This window comes from Octopus bimaculoides, chromosome 28 (genome assembly GCF_046866305.1).
Source record: "Octopus bimaculoides isolate indiv1 chromosome 28, ASM4686630v1, whole genome shotgun sequence".
In the NCBI taxonomy this organism is placed as follows: domain Eukaryota; kingdom Metazoa; phylum Mollusca; class Cephalopoda; order Octopoda; family Octopodidae; genus Octopus; species Octopus bimaculoides.
The window spans coordinates 13,853,932-13,865,406 of record NC_142955.1 but is presented as its reverse complement, the minus strand read 5'-3'; the positions used below and the strand labels follow the sequence as shown (position 1 = coordinate 13,865,406).

Sequence of the window (11,475 nt, the reverse complement as noted above, 5' to 3'; positions counted from 1 at the left end):
TAGTCACTTTTGATACTGGCGGACATTATCGATAAAAGAGGACGGTCGCCCCAGCAGTAAGTATTAGGGAACAGTAATAGTGGGCACTCCTAGCATTGTTTCTCGTTAACCACTGAAAGCATTAGGGCTCCTTCTATCCACTAAAAAAGGTAAGATTCTACTTTACAACCTTCAACTCGTTGCTTTGTGTGTGTGTGCGTGTGTGTGTGTGTGTGTGTGTGTGTGTGTGTGTGTGTGCATACGTGCATGTTTGTGCGTGCGTGTGTGCGTGTGTGTGTGTACATGCATGCATACGTGTGTGTGTGTGTGTGCGTGCGCGCAAGAGAGAGAGAGAGAGAGAGACAGAAAGAAAAAGCGTGTGAGTGCGTGTATGACCATGTGTGTGTGATAAAGTGTGTTTGTGTAAATGTGAGGATGTGCGTGTGTGTTTGTGTTTGTGCGTGTGTGTGTGTTTGTGTTTGTGTGTTAGTGTTAGTGTGTTTGTGTTTATGTGCGTGTGTGTTTGTGTGTTAGTGTGTTTGTCTTTGTGTGTGTGTGTGTGTGTGCAAGAGAGAGAGAGAGAGAGAGAGAGAGAGAGAGACAGGGAGAAAGAGCGTGTCAGTCCGTGTATGACCGTGTGTGTGTGTGAAAGTGTGTTTGTGTAAATGTAAGCGTGTGTGAGCATGTGTGTGTGTGTTTGTGTATTAGTGTTAGTGTGTGTGTGTGTGTGTGTGTGTGTGTGTGTGAGGCTTTACTTAGCAGGGTTAAGGTGCTGAACTCACTCCTGAGCGCACGATTGCGGTTTTCGGACCGGGCCGTGCAGTATGGCCCGTATTTCATTGTCGCGTTGTTTCATTTCTATCAACTGAAGTGATGCATAAGTGACAATTGGAGCGGGTGCACGCCAGGAATGGACAAGTGTCCCGCTCAACAGGTATTCTTGTACTCTTTCGGTCACTTAAACATCAAAGAAACCGGAATACGCTTTGGTCTAATGAGTCTGTATACTTGAAACAGACTTTAATAATTTTATTGTGTGTTTTCTCTGGAGAAACGCGCGAGATTATCTCTTGCTCGTTAACACTTGGTTAGCTATGTTTGAGCAGATCTATAATTGATGACGTTCCCACCGTAACCACCTCATCATTTATTCAGAAATACAGTTGCTACAACTAAATTATCATTGTTGTTGTTGTTCTTGTTGTCGTCATGGTCGCCGTCACCGCCAGCGTTTTGCGCCAATTCGGGTCGAATCGAACAGTTCTTTGGTCAAAGCTATTCCGGCCATGAACATCCAATTTTTTTTTTTTTCATTTAGACAAAGTATTAACCTTTCCTTCTTCTTTCATTTCCCCTTACAAATGTATCTTTTGTCCTTTATCTTTTCCTTTATCCCTCCTCTTCTCTGTATTACTATCTATTTCTAGCTATTTTGTACGTATTCTCTTCCCCTCTCTATTCCATATTCTGCTCTACTTTTCACAATGTTTCTTAATGTTTTTCTTATTACTCTCTCCTTATCTCCTGTTCTCCTTATCTCTTGCTTTTCTTATTACTCTCTCCTTATCCATATCTCCCAATCTCCTGATTCCAGAGTCTTTCGCCCCCCGCCACTCATCTCTCTGTTTATCGCTATGTCTTTCTCTCTTTTAAATTTCTCTGCCTCCATCTTTCTTCTTACTTTTTCCACATTTCAATACTTGTCCTCCTCCATAACTTTCTCTTCAGACTCCACTTCTCTCTTTTTCCTTCATCCCATATATATATATATATATATATATATATATATATATATATATATATATATATATATATATATATATATATATATATATATATATATATATATATATATATATATATATATATAAGATTAAACAATAGGGCAAAAATTGGATATTAATTAATATCAATTTAATACCAGGGAACAAGCACATTAAAAGAATCAGGGAGATTCAGAAAAAATATCTGAGATCTCAAAGGATTATTGTATATATGTATATATAAAAATATATATAAAGGAGGCCACTAAGTGGACTGCTAATGTGCTAGAAGAAGATCAAATGTCATGTGTCTACTAAGACCGAATAATTCTCAAAGGGAATTTAGCGAGGTAACAAAAACGTAATCGGGCAAGACCAGTGAAAATTACATAAAAATATACAATTATCTGTAAACATGTTTCGAAATTAACTCTTTCTTACCGAAAATATCTGTTTCTCATCAGTATAGACTGTTGTATATATATATATATATATATATATATAATTATATATATATATATATATATATATATATATATATATATATATATATATATATATATATATATATATATATACATATATACATACATACATACATACATGCATATATATATATATATATATATATATATATATATATACATATACATAAATACATACATACATACATACATACATATATATATATATATATATATATATATATATATATAGTTCAAAAACACAATAACAAAAAAACAAAAAAACAACAAAGTGAGGACGTGATATGGAAAGTATTATTGGACGCTCAGGAAAGGAAAGAGAGAGTGTATGACGTTTCGGGCGTAGCCCTTCGTCGGAAAGATGGAAAGTTCGGAGAATGGAAGAACGGAGAAAGAGGAAAATGGTACCGATGCCCACGAGGTTACATGATGAAAAGACCGGAAGAGGAGGTGGTGGGGGAAAAGTTCTTTCTAAGATGGGAGAGTGAAAAAGGGAGATGAATATCGGTGCGCGTGCGTAAGTCTGCGAGTGTGTGTGTGATAACAGAACGTGTGTGTGCGTATGTAGGTATGTGTGTGTGTGTGTGTGCATGGTTTGGTGGTTTATCTGTTAGTGTGTTTGTGTGTGTGTGTGTGTGTGTGTATGACGTAGTGGAAGAAATTAGTAGCAGGACTGGTTAGTGGACGCTGTAGACAGTGTAGGTAGAAGGTCAACAGGTGGTTGTTTGGGTGTGTGTGTGTTCGTGTTTGTGTGGGGTTGTCGGTGTTAGGTACGTGTACGTGTGTGTGTGTATTTTGTATGTGCGCGTGTGTGTATGTGTATGTTTTCTGTGCGTGCGTGTGTGTTTGTGTGTATGTGTATGTTGTGTGTATGTGCGTTGCTGTGTACGTGTGTGTGCGTGCGTTTGCTATTGTATATGCGTGTGTTGTTTATGCCCATGTGTGTATGATTGTATGCGTGTCTGTGTGAGTGTGTAGTGTTGGTGAGAAGTGTGTGTGTATGTGGGTGTGTGCGTGTGTGTGTATATGTGTGGATGTGCGTGTGTGTGTGGGATTGTGAGTGTTAGGTACGGGTGTGTGTGTGTGTGTATGTATGTCTGTATGTGTTTCCGTGTGCGCGTGTGTGTATATTTTTTGTGCGTGCGTGTATGTGTATATTGTGTATGTTTTCGTGCGTGCGTATGTGTTATGTATATGAGTGAGTATTGTGTATGTGAGAGGTGTGTGTGCATGTGTGTATATGTGTATGTGTGCCTGTGTGTATATGTGTATGTGTGTCGTGTATGTGTGTATGTGTGTGTGTGTGTGGTTTTATGTATGTGAGGGGTGTGTATGTGTATGTTTATGTGTGTGCGTGCGTATGTGTGCCAGGTATGTGTGTTATTTTGTGTGTGCACTCCTGTGTGTATGTGTGTGCATGTGTATGCGGCTGTGTATATATATATATATATATGTGTGTGTGTGTGTGTGTGTGTGTATGTATATCGTATATAGATAGGCGTTCATATTTTGCTATTACACGCAGATAGTGTGGAGGCATAAGTTCCATGTGATGTTCACTCGACGGGGTCTTGTGGTGTGAAAGAAGACCCCTTTGAATGACCACAAGACCCCTTTGAATGAACGTCCCAGGGAGTTTATGTCTCCACACTATCCACTTGTAATGACAAAATATGAACTCCTATCGGAATTTACATACCATGGACAAGAAGCATTTCTAACCATTCTACACACCACTTTCCTTAGATAATGGAACCGCAACTGTAACATCCAAAATATATTTTTATTTTTATTCCCTAATTTCCCTTTATACTACCTGTGTCCGTCTTTTTCAAAAATAACTCCTTATATTGAACGCTACTATTTCTCTCTGTTGGACTCTCTGATATCGTCTCCTATGAAGGGATATCCCCCTAATATCTCAGAAACAGCTGTAAGACTACCTTTCTCTTTATAAATGCCCTATAAATTCCACACAGCCTTGGTTTTGTTGTCTCATTTTATTTAATACATGTATATGTATGTATATGTATATATATATATATATATATATATGCATATATATGTATGTGTATATGTATGCATGTTCATATATGTGTGTGTGTGTGTGTGTGTGTGTGTGTGTGTGTGTGTATATATCCCTCTGCTGATACTAGATTCACGATTTACCGGTTTCCTTCTGTCAGTCCAGCCATGACTACAATGCTGATATTAACCCTTACAACAATTCTGGCCGCCACCTCGAATCAGGAAATTAATGAAGCCCACTACAAGCGTTTGCCTCCTGGCTATTCCTATGGTTACCTTCAGGCATCTCCAACAGAACAATTCATCTCAACACGAAATCTACTGAAATGTGCCGCCATTTCTCTAAGCAGCCAATCGGAATTCTTCACTTACAACAATGTCAGCCATGTTTGTAATAATTACTCATCGAAAGATATCATGACAGTCGTCAGCGCGAATGACAGCAACGAGATGTCCTTCTACAGAAGTAAGTGAGCCACCATCATCATCATTATTATTATTATTATTATTATTATTATTATTATTATTATTATTATTATTATTATTGAGTGAGAGAGCAGTGCATGCCAGCTGAATACTGGGGTCGATACAATGGACTTAACACCTCTCCAGAGATGCTTGCCAAAATATGAAATCATTATTATTATTATTATTATTATTATTATTATCATTATTATTATTATTATTATTATTATTATTATCATTTCAGAAAGCGAATGGATTAAAACCTATGCCATATCAATGGGAGCAAATTCGTTGATCTATAATTCCTTCCTCAATATAGGAAGTCCTTCAACTTGGAATGTGGACAAATGCAATGGCACATATTGTCCAAATTTCTTCCGACACCCAATACTTGATATCTGGAACCATCTACCAATTGAGCAGGTATGTATACACACAAACACTCACGCTGCATGTACTCTTGAAGTGTACCGCAGTAAATCTAAGTATTTATATATGTATTTATCTTTAACATGATACAGAAATATTTATTTTAATCTAATGCTGCTTCCTTTGCGTAGAACAGATCTTTATTCAACCGGGCGGCTATTCGTAACAAGTATTGTTGATCCATTGATTTCTTATACATCTGTGGCGACATATCTTCTCTAAGCAAGGCTAGTTGTAAGTATACGTCATTAACATGATGCCCAACGCCGAAGAAATGCATGAAGCATTCTAACACGCCACAGTTGGGACGAATTTCGTCTCCTTGCCGTATGCATTCTGTTTTCACACCCAGCACGTCCATAACAGATATTATCTCTGGACAAATGCAGAAGAGAAATTAGGTATGAGGATACGCTCACATTAATATGATACATAAATGGGGGACACACTCACACAGACACACAGATACACACACACACAGATACTCACACACACGCGCGGGCACAATATATTCTTTTATTCGTTTCAGCCATGCGGCTGCGGTCATGCTGGAGCACCACCGTGGTTTTTGTTTGTTTTTCTCATGTGTGTGCCTTTGTTGCAGCTGTTGGCCCATTTGGTGTATAAGGGAGTTTAATTTCGTTACCCTCGTCTGTACTTCATGTCGGGCCGTTGGTTCATCCCCTATTGTGGACAGGAGAATGTTTAGTTCCTTTTTGAAGACATCTACTTCTACCTAATGTAGATTTCTTAATTTTGGTGGTAGGGCAATGAAGAGCTGCACCCCAGGCTATTGCAGTACCTGGTCGTGAATTCAGATGAAGTGGATGGTACCTTTAGTACAATACAGTGGCGTCCAGTTCTGGCATTTCTATAACACACAATGCCGAAATTAGGTACTGGCCCTTTTAGAGTTTTCCACACACACACACACACACACACACACACACACACACACACACACACACACACACACACACACACACACATATATATATATATATATATACAGAGAGAGAGAGAGAGAGAGAGAAATAAGAAAGTGAGAGAGCTTTAGAGATAGATAGATAGATAGATAGATAGATAGATAGATAGATAGATAGATAGATATAGGAGTACTCCGTCGGTTACGACGTCGAGGGTTCCAGCTGATACGATCAACGAAACAGCTTTCTCGTGAAATTAACGTGAAAGTGGCTGAACACTCCACAGATACGTGTACCCTTAACGTAGTTCTCGGGGAGATTCAGCATGACACAGAGTATGACAAGGCTGGCCCTTTGAATTACAGGCACAACTCATTTTTGCCAGCTGAGTGGACTGGAGCAACGTGAAATAAAGTGTCTTGCTCAAGGACACAACGCGTCGCCGGGAATCGAACTCACGACCTTACGTTCGTGAGCCGAATGCCCTAACTACTAGAAATATATATATATACATACAAATATATATACATATATATATACAAATATATATACATACAAATTTCGTTTTTGTATTTGGTTTGCAAGATTCTTTATATGAATTTGCGTGTTGAAATATATTTTGTTGTGTCTGGGGAGAGTCATTCTGTTTTTAATGCCTTATTCATTAACACACTCACCGGTTCAATTTCCACTCATTATTTTTCTTTCCTAAAATTTTCGTTGCTTCTTGCAACCTTTTCAATAGTTGTTGAATCTGTCCCTTATCGGAGCTGCATTAACGGACAGGGTCAACAACTAATGAAAAGGTTGCAAGAAGCAACGAAAATATTAGGAAAGAGAAATAGTAAATGAGTGGAAATTGAACCGGTGCGTGTGTTAATGAATAAGGCATTAAAAAAGAATGACTCTCTCCAGAAACAACATGTGTGTATGTATGTGTGCGTGTGTGTGTGTGTATGTATGTATGTATGTATGTATGTATGTATGTATGTATGTATGTATGTATGTGTGTATATGTAACTTGTCTTTTATTCAGGTAAAACTTGTGCTATACAAAAACGAAACAGCTGTGGTAACTATGGTCTTTGATAGACGAAATACAACCCTTGAAAACTGGTTCTCAGTCAAAAACCTGAAAAGTTCTCCATGGAACGATTTAACACCAGGCAAAACCAATGTTTTCTCAATCAATGGAGCTTTGTAAGTTGTTATCATCAATTTATATAACATAATTACCGGTGTATGCTAAATTTGAATCCTTCTTTGTTGCTCATCATGTTGGGATCGATGAAAAAATAAACAAGTAAAATTCCTCGATGTTAAATTTCTGTTAAATTTAACCACTATTAATCTCTATGTAACATTTCTGTTAAATTTAACCTCTATTAACCTCTATGTAACATTTATGTTAAATTTAACCTCTATTAACCTCTATGTAACCTCTATGTTAAATTTAACCTCTATGTTAAATTTAACCTCTATTAACTTCTATGTAACCTCTATGTAACCTCTATGTTAAATTTCTGACATTGTGCCTTCGTTACAAATCAATATTATTACCATAGTATAGATTGAATTATTTGGGTATATTTTATGTCATACTTTGGAATTCAATATTTGAATAAATAGCTACCAAGTATGTATCTTTTATCTGTCTGTTTCTCTGTCGATCTGTTTGTGTGTAAGTATGCATGCTTCTTTCTCTGTATGTATGTATGTATGCATGTATGTATGTATGCATTCATGCATGTATACATACACATATGCACACACACACACACACACACACACATATATGTATGCATATACTCTGGTATGCCTCTTTGTATGAGCGTAGTTTCTTCTTTCATTTTTACCTCTCTTTCTTCCGATGAAGGACTAGCATCCGAAACGTTAGACCTCCCAATAATTTCATCGTAAGATTAATACAATAATTGTTAAAATTTATCCCCCACCCTGTTTTCACCTTTATATCGTTAATTCCTAATAAATACATGTGTATTCATGAGTATTTGTGTCTGCATATGTATAAATTATAAGGCTATGTTTTGCTCCAGAAGCAGTTGAACGATAGATTAAAGTTGTCGGGAAAGTCTTGTAAGTTTATTGAAATTCAGTACTTAGTCTTAACTGCTTTGTAATTCTAACAGTGTAGATTAATAAACAACAATAACTGAAAGTGCTTCGTATTTTCCTTCACCCCCAAACAGCAGCAAACGTCGTTTCTATGTGTCACACATACATGATGGTTGCCCGAAAGACTTCGGTTGGTTGATTATCAATGAAAATTTTCTTGTATGTGATTGGGAGAAATCAAACCATTTCCCTACAATTCTCTACTCTCAAACAGTTAGGAAAACCAGATGGCAACTTGATAAGTATTTCGTCGTCATATGACAGTTTATAAGCTTTTTTTATTGTCCTAATCAGAACAGCGTTACCCAAAATATATTTAGCCACGGAACACTTTTTATGGACTCCATGCTTATATTACTATACAAGCAATTAAAACGGTGAGCTGGCAGAACCGTTAGCACGCTGGACGAAATGCTTAGCCGTATTTCGCCCGTAGTGGAGGCGCAATGGTCCAGTGGTTAAGGCAGCGGACTCGCGGTCATGCGATCGCGGTTTCGATTCCCAGACCGGAGTTGTGAATGTTTATTGAGTGAAACCAACTAAAGCTCCACGAGGCTCTGGCAGCGGGGTAATGGCGAACCCTGCTGTACTCTTTCACCACAACTTTCTCTCGGTCTTTCTTCCTGTTTCGGTTGTACCCGTATTTCAAAGGGCCAGCCTTGTCACACTCTGTGTCATGCTGAATCTCCCTGAGAACTACGTTAAGGGTACACGTGTCTGTGGAGTGCTCAGCCACTTGCGCGTTAATTTCACGAGCAAGCTGTTCCGTTGATCGGATCAACTGGAACTCTCGGCGTCGTAACCGACAGAGTGCCACGACGATTTCGCCCGCCGCTAAGTTCTGAGTTCAAATTCCGCCGAGGTCGACGTTACCTTTCATTCTTTCGGGGGTTGATAAAATAAATACCAGTTGAACACTGGGGGTCCATGTAATCGACTCATCCCCACCTCCCCCTTGTGACAGAAATGTGAAATAATTATTATACAAGCAACCGAATCTTTGTGGTTTCAGTCACTATCTCTAATTTTGTTCCAGTTGTTTTCAAATATGCTACACAGATTAAATGTTGCATACTAATTGTGAAAAGGAAAATAATTTTTCCTATGAATTTATAATCAAAAAGTTATTAGCCTTCAAAGTTTGCTTGGCTATTTTAGCCAATCAGAAGCGAGTGTTTTACACATCACCGTGAAGTTCTGTTGGTTATGTAAGCTAAGAACTCTGTTTCTATAGTAACCAAGGAGTGTAACCGCCACGTGTTCCATATCTTTGCTCGTGTAAGTCTTCATAGTTTTCACTGCTATTTCTAATGTTTTGACCGCTGCTCTGACAGAAGACAGAAACGACAGCGAACGCGCTGTTTTCTGTTTGGCTGAAAATTCAGAAAATGACCAAACTTTGAACACATGTAATGTTTCCGCAAAATTCTTCTGGAATAAATGAATAACAAATTCAGATTACATGCTACATTAAAACTATTTTTAAATAGATTTCGACATGCAGTAACTTAAACCACACAGATACAAGCAACCTTCTCCACACTAATTTTAATTCAGCATTATATAGAAGTAAATATCACCCTACGGCGATTTTTTTCTGTCTTTCCCCAACCCGAAATATAAAAAAAGAAAAAACGTTGTAAAATTCAAAATGGTGATTATCATAATTTAGTTGTTGTGCTTTTAATTGATTATGTCTTCAACATCGATTAAGGACAAAAAGGATATTGTGATTGTTGGTTTAATTGCTGCAGTTGTTGCTTGCACCACCACAACTACTACTACTACTACTACTACTACTACTACTACTACTACTACTACTACTACTACTACTGCATGCTGTTGTACTTGTTATTTCAGAACGTGGTGTAGCTGATTCCATGGCCATATTCATCCAGCTGCGATAAAACAAACCAATCACAGTTGTCTACTGAGACTATTGGTATTCTTGTTGCTGTTTATATTGATGTTCAACTCCAGCCGTACCAGATGACCACCGCCATTTAGCATAAGTCATCTATTGCTTCTAAATAAAATTAACACAATTACCATTCCATCCCAAATTTCGTTTGTGATTCATTCTCTATCATTTTGGTGACAGGCTGAGTTTTACGCATGTATGTATGTATGTATGTATGTATGTATGTATGTATGTATGTGTGCATGTATGTATGTATGTATGTATGTATGTATGTATGTATGTGTATGTATGTATGTATGTATGTATGCATGTAGGTAGGTGGGTAGCTATGTATGCATATATATATATGTATGTTTTATGTGGTTGGTTATCACAACAGGTCGTTGAAGTGTGAGATATACTATATCTTATTTACAATGTTTTCATTCGTAAGTTATAACAAATATCATTGTTTATTAATTAAAAGCTATAATGATAATCTCGTTAATTATAACTTAATTATAAGTATTTATCACTAAGCATAACTCCTAGTTTAGGCTGCGTAAATGTTATGATGTATCAAACCAAGACGCTGAACGTGCGTTCATTACGTACATGCATGTTGAAGATATGGATTATATTTTTTTGACCGTTACACATAAAAAAATACAGTTTAATTAATATACAGAAATAAATTCAACAAGTTGAAAGAAACGAGAAGTAAAAGGAATTAAGTTTCTACATTAATTTGTTATATACATCTTTTTTACATTTATAGAAATTTAGAAACCAAATCATTTCGTCGTAGAGAATTACGACTTAAATTTTATATTAACTAATTTCTCATTCTAACTATAAGGTTTCACGACAATTCAATATTGTCGGATTTGAGTATTGAACATGGCATATATATTAGCCTATACTCAAAAGGGTAGGTGTCGTGGATTTGAGTGGCCATCCAACGAACACTGGAGATTTTGCCGAAAATCAGGGTTTTATAACTACTCATACACGAATCATAGAACCGTAACCCCGTGAAAGATTTCTTCAACGAAGTTCATAATTCGTATATGGCCAGTAATTTTTAACCAATGAGAAATCAATAATTTCTCATGTTCGGGCAAACGAACTTACGTTCTCTCTCCGCTTCTTATGAGTTTGCTACATATGTATGTATGTATGTATGTATGTATGTATGTATGTATGTATGTATGTATGTATGTGTGTACGTATGTATGTATGTACGTATGTATGTGTGTTAGGTAGGTACGTAGGCAGATAAGTAGGTAGGTATCTATCTATCTGTCTGTCTGTTCGTCTGTCTGTCTTCTCTGTCTGTATCTATCTATCTATCTATCTATCTA

The 11,475-nt window shown here is 37.1% G+C and overlaps 1 protein-coding gene across 1 annotated transcript in view; it reads left to right on the top strand.

Moving 5' to 3' along the window:
- The window catches only part of LOC106871660 (uncharacterized), a 10,653-nt gene extending 397 nt beyond the window's left edge, over positions 1–10,256 (top strand). Inside the window, exons 1-5 of the mRNA XM_089343970.1 lie at positions 1–149; positions 4,414–4,721; positions 4,965–5,143; positions 7,112–7,275; positions 10,072–10,256. The exon at positions 1–149 is cut by the window's left edge and continues 397 nt beyond it. Of these exons, the coding sequence (XP_089200096.1) occupies positions 4,421–4,721; positions 4,965–5,143; positions 7,112–7,275; positions 10,072–10,087 (660 nt within the window). The 5' untranslated portion in view covers positions 1–149; positions 4,414–4,420 and the 3' untranslated portion in view covers positions 10,088–10,256. The remainder of the gene's footprint in view (positions 150–4,413; positions 4,722–4,964; positions 5,144–7,111; positions 7,276–10,071) is intronic.
- The last annotated feature ends 1,219 nt before the right edge of the window (positions 10,257–11,475 follow it).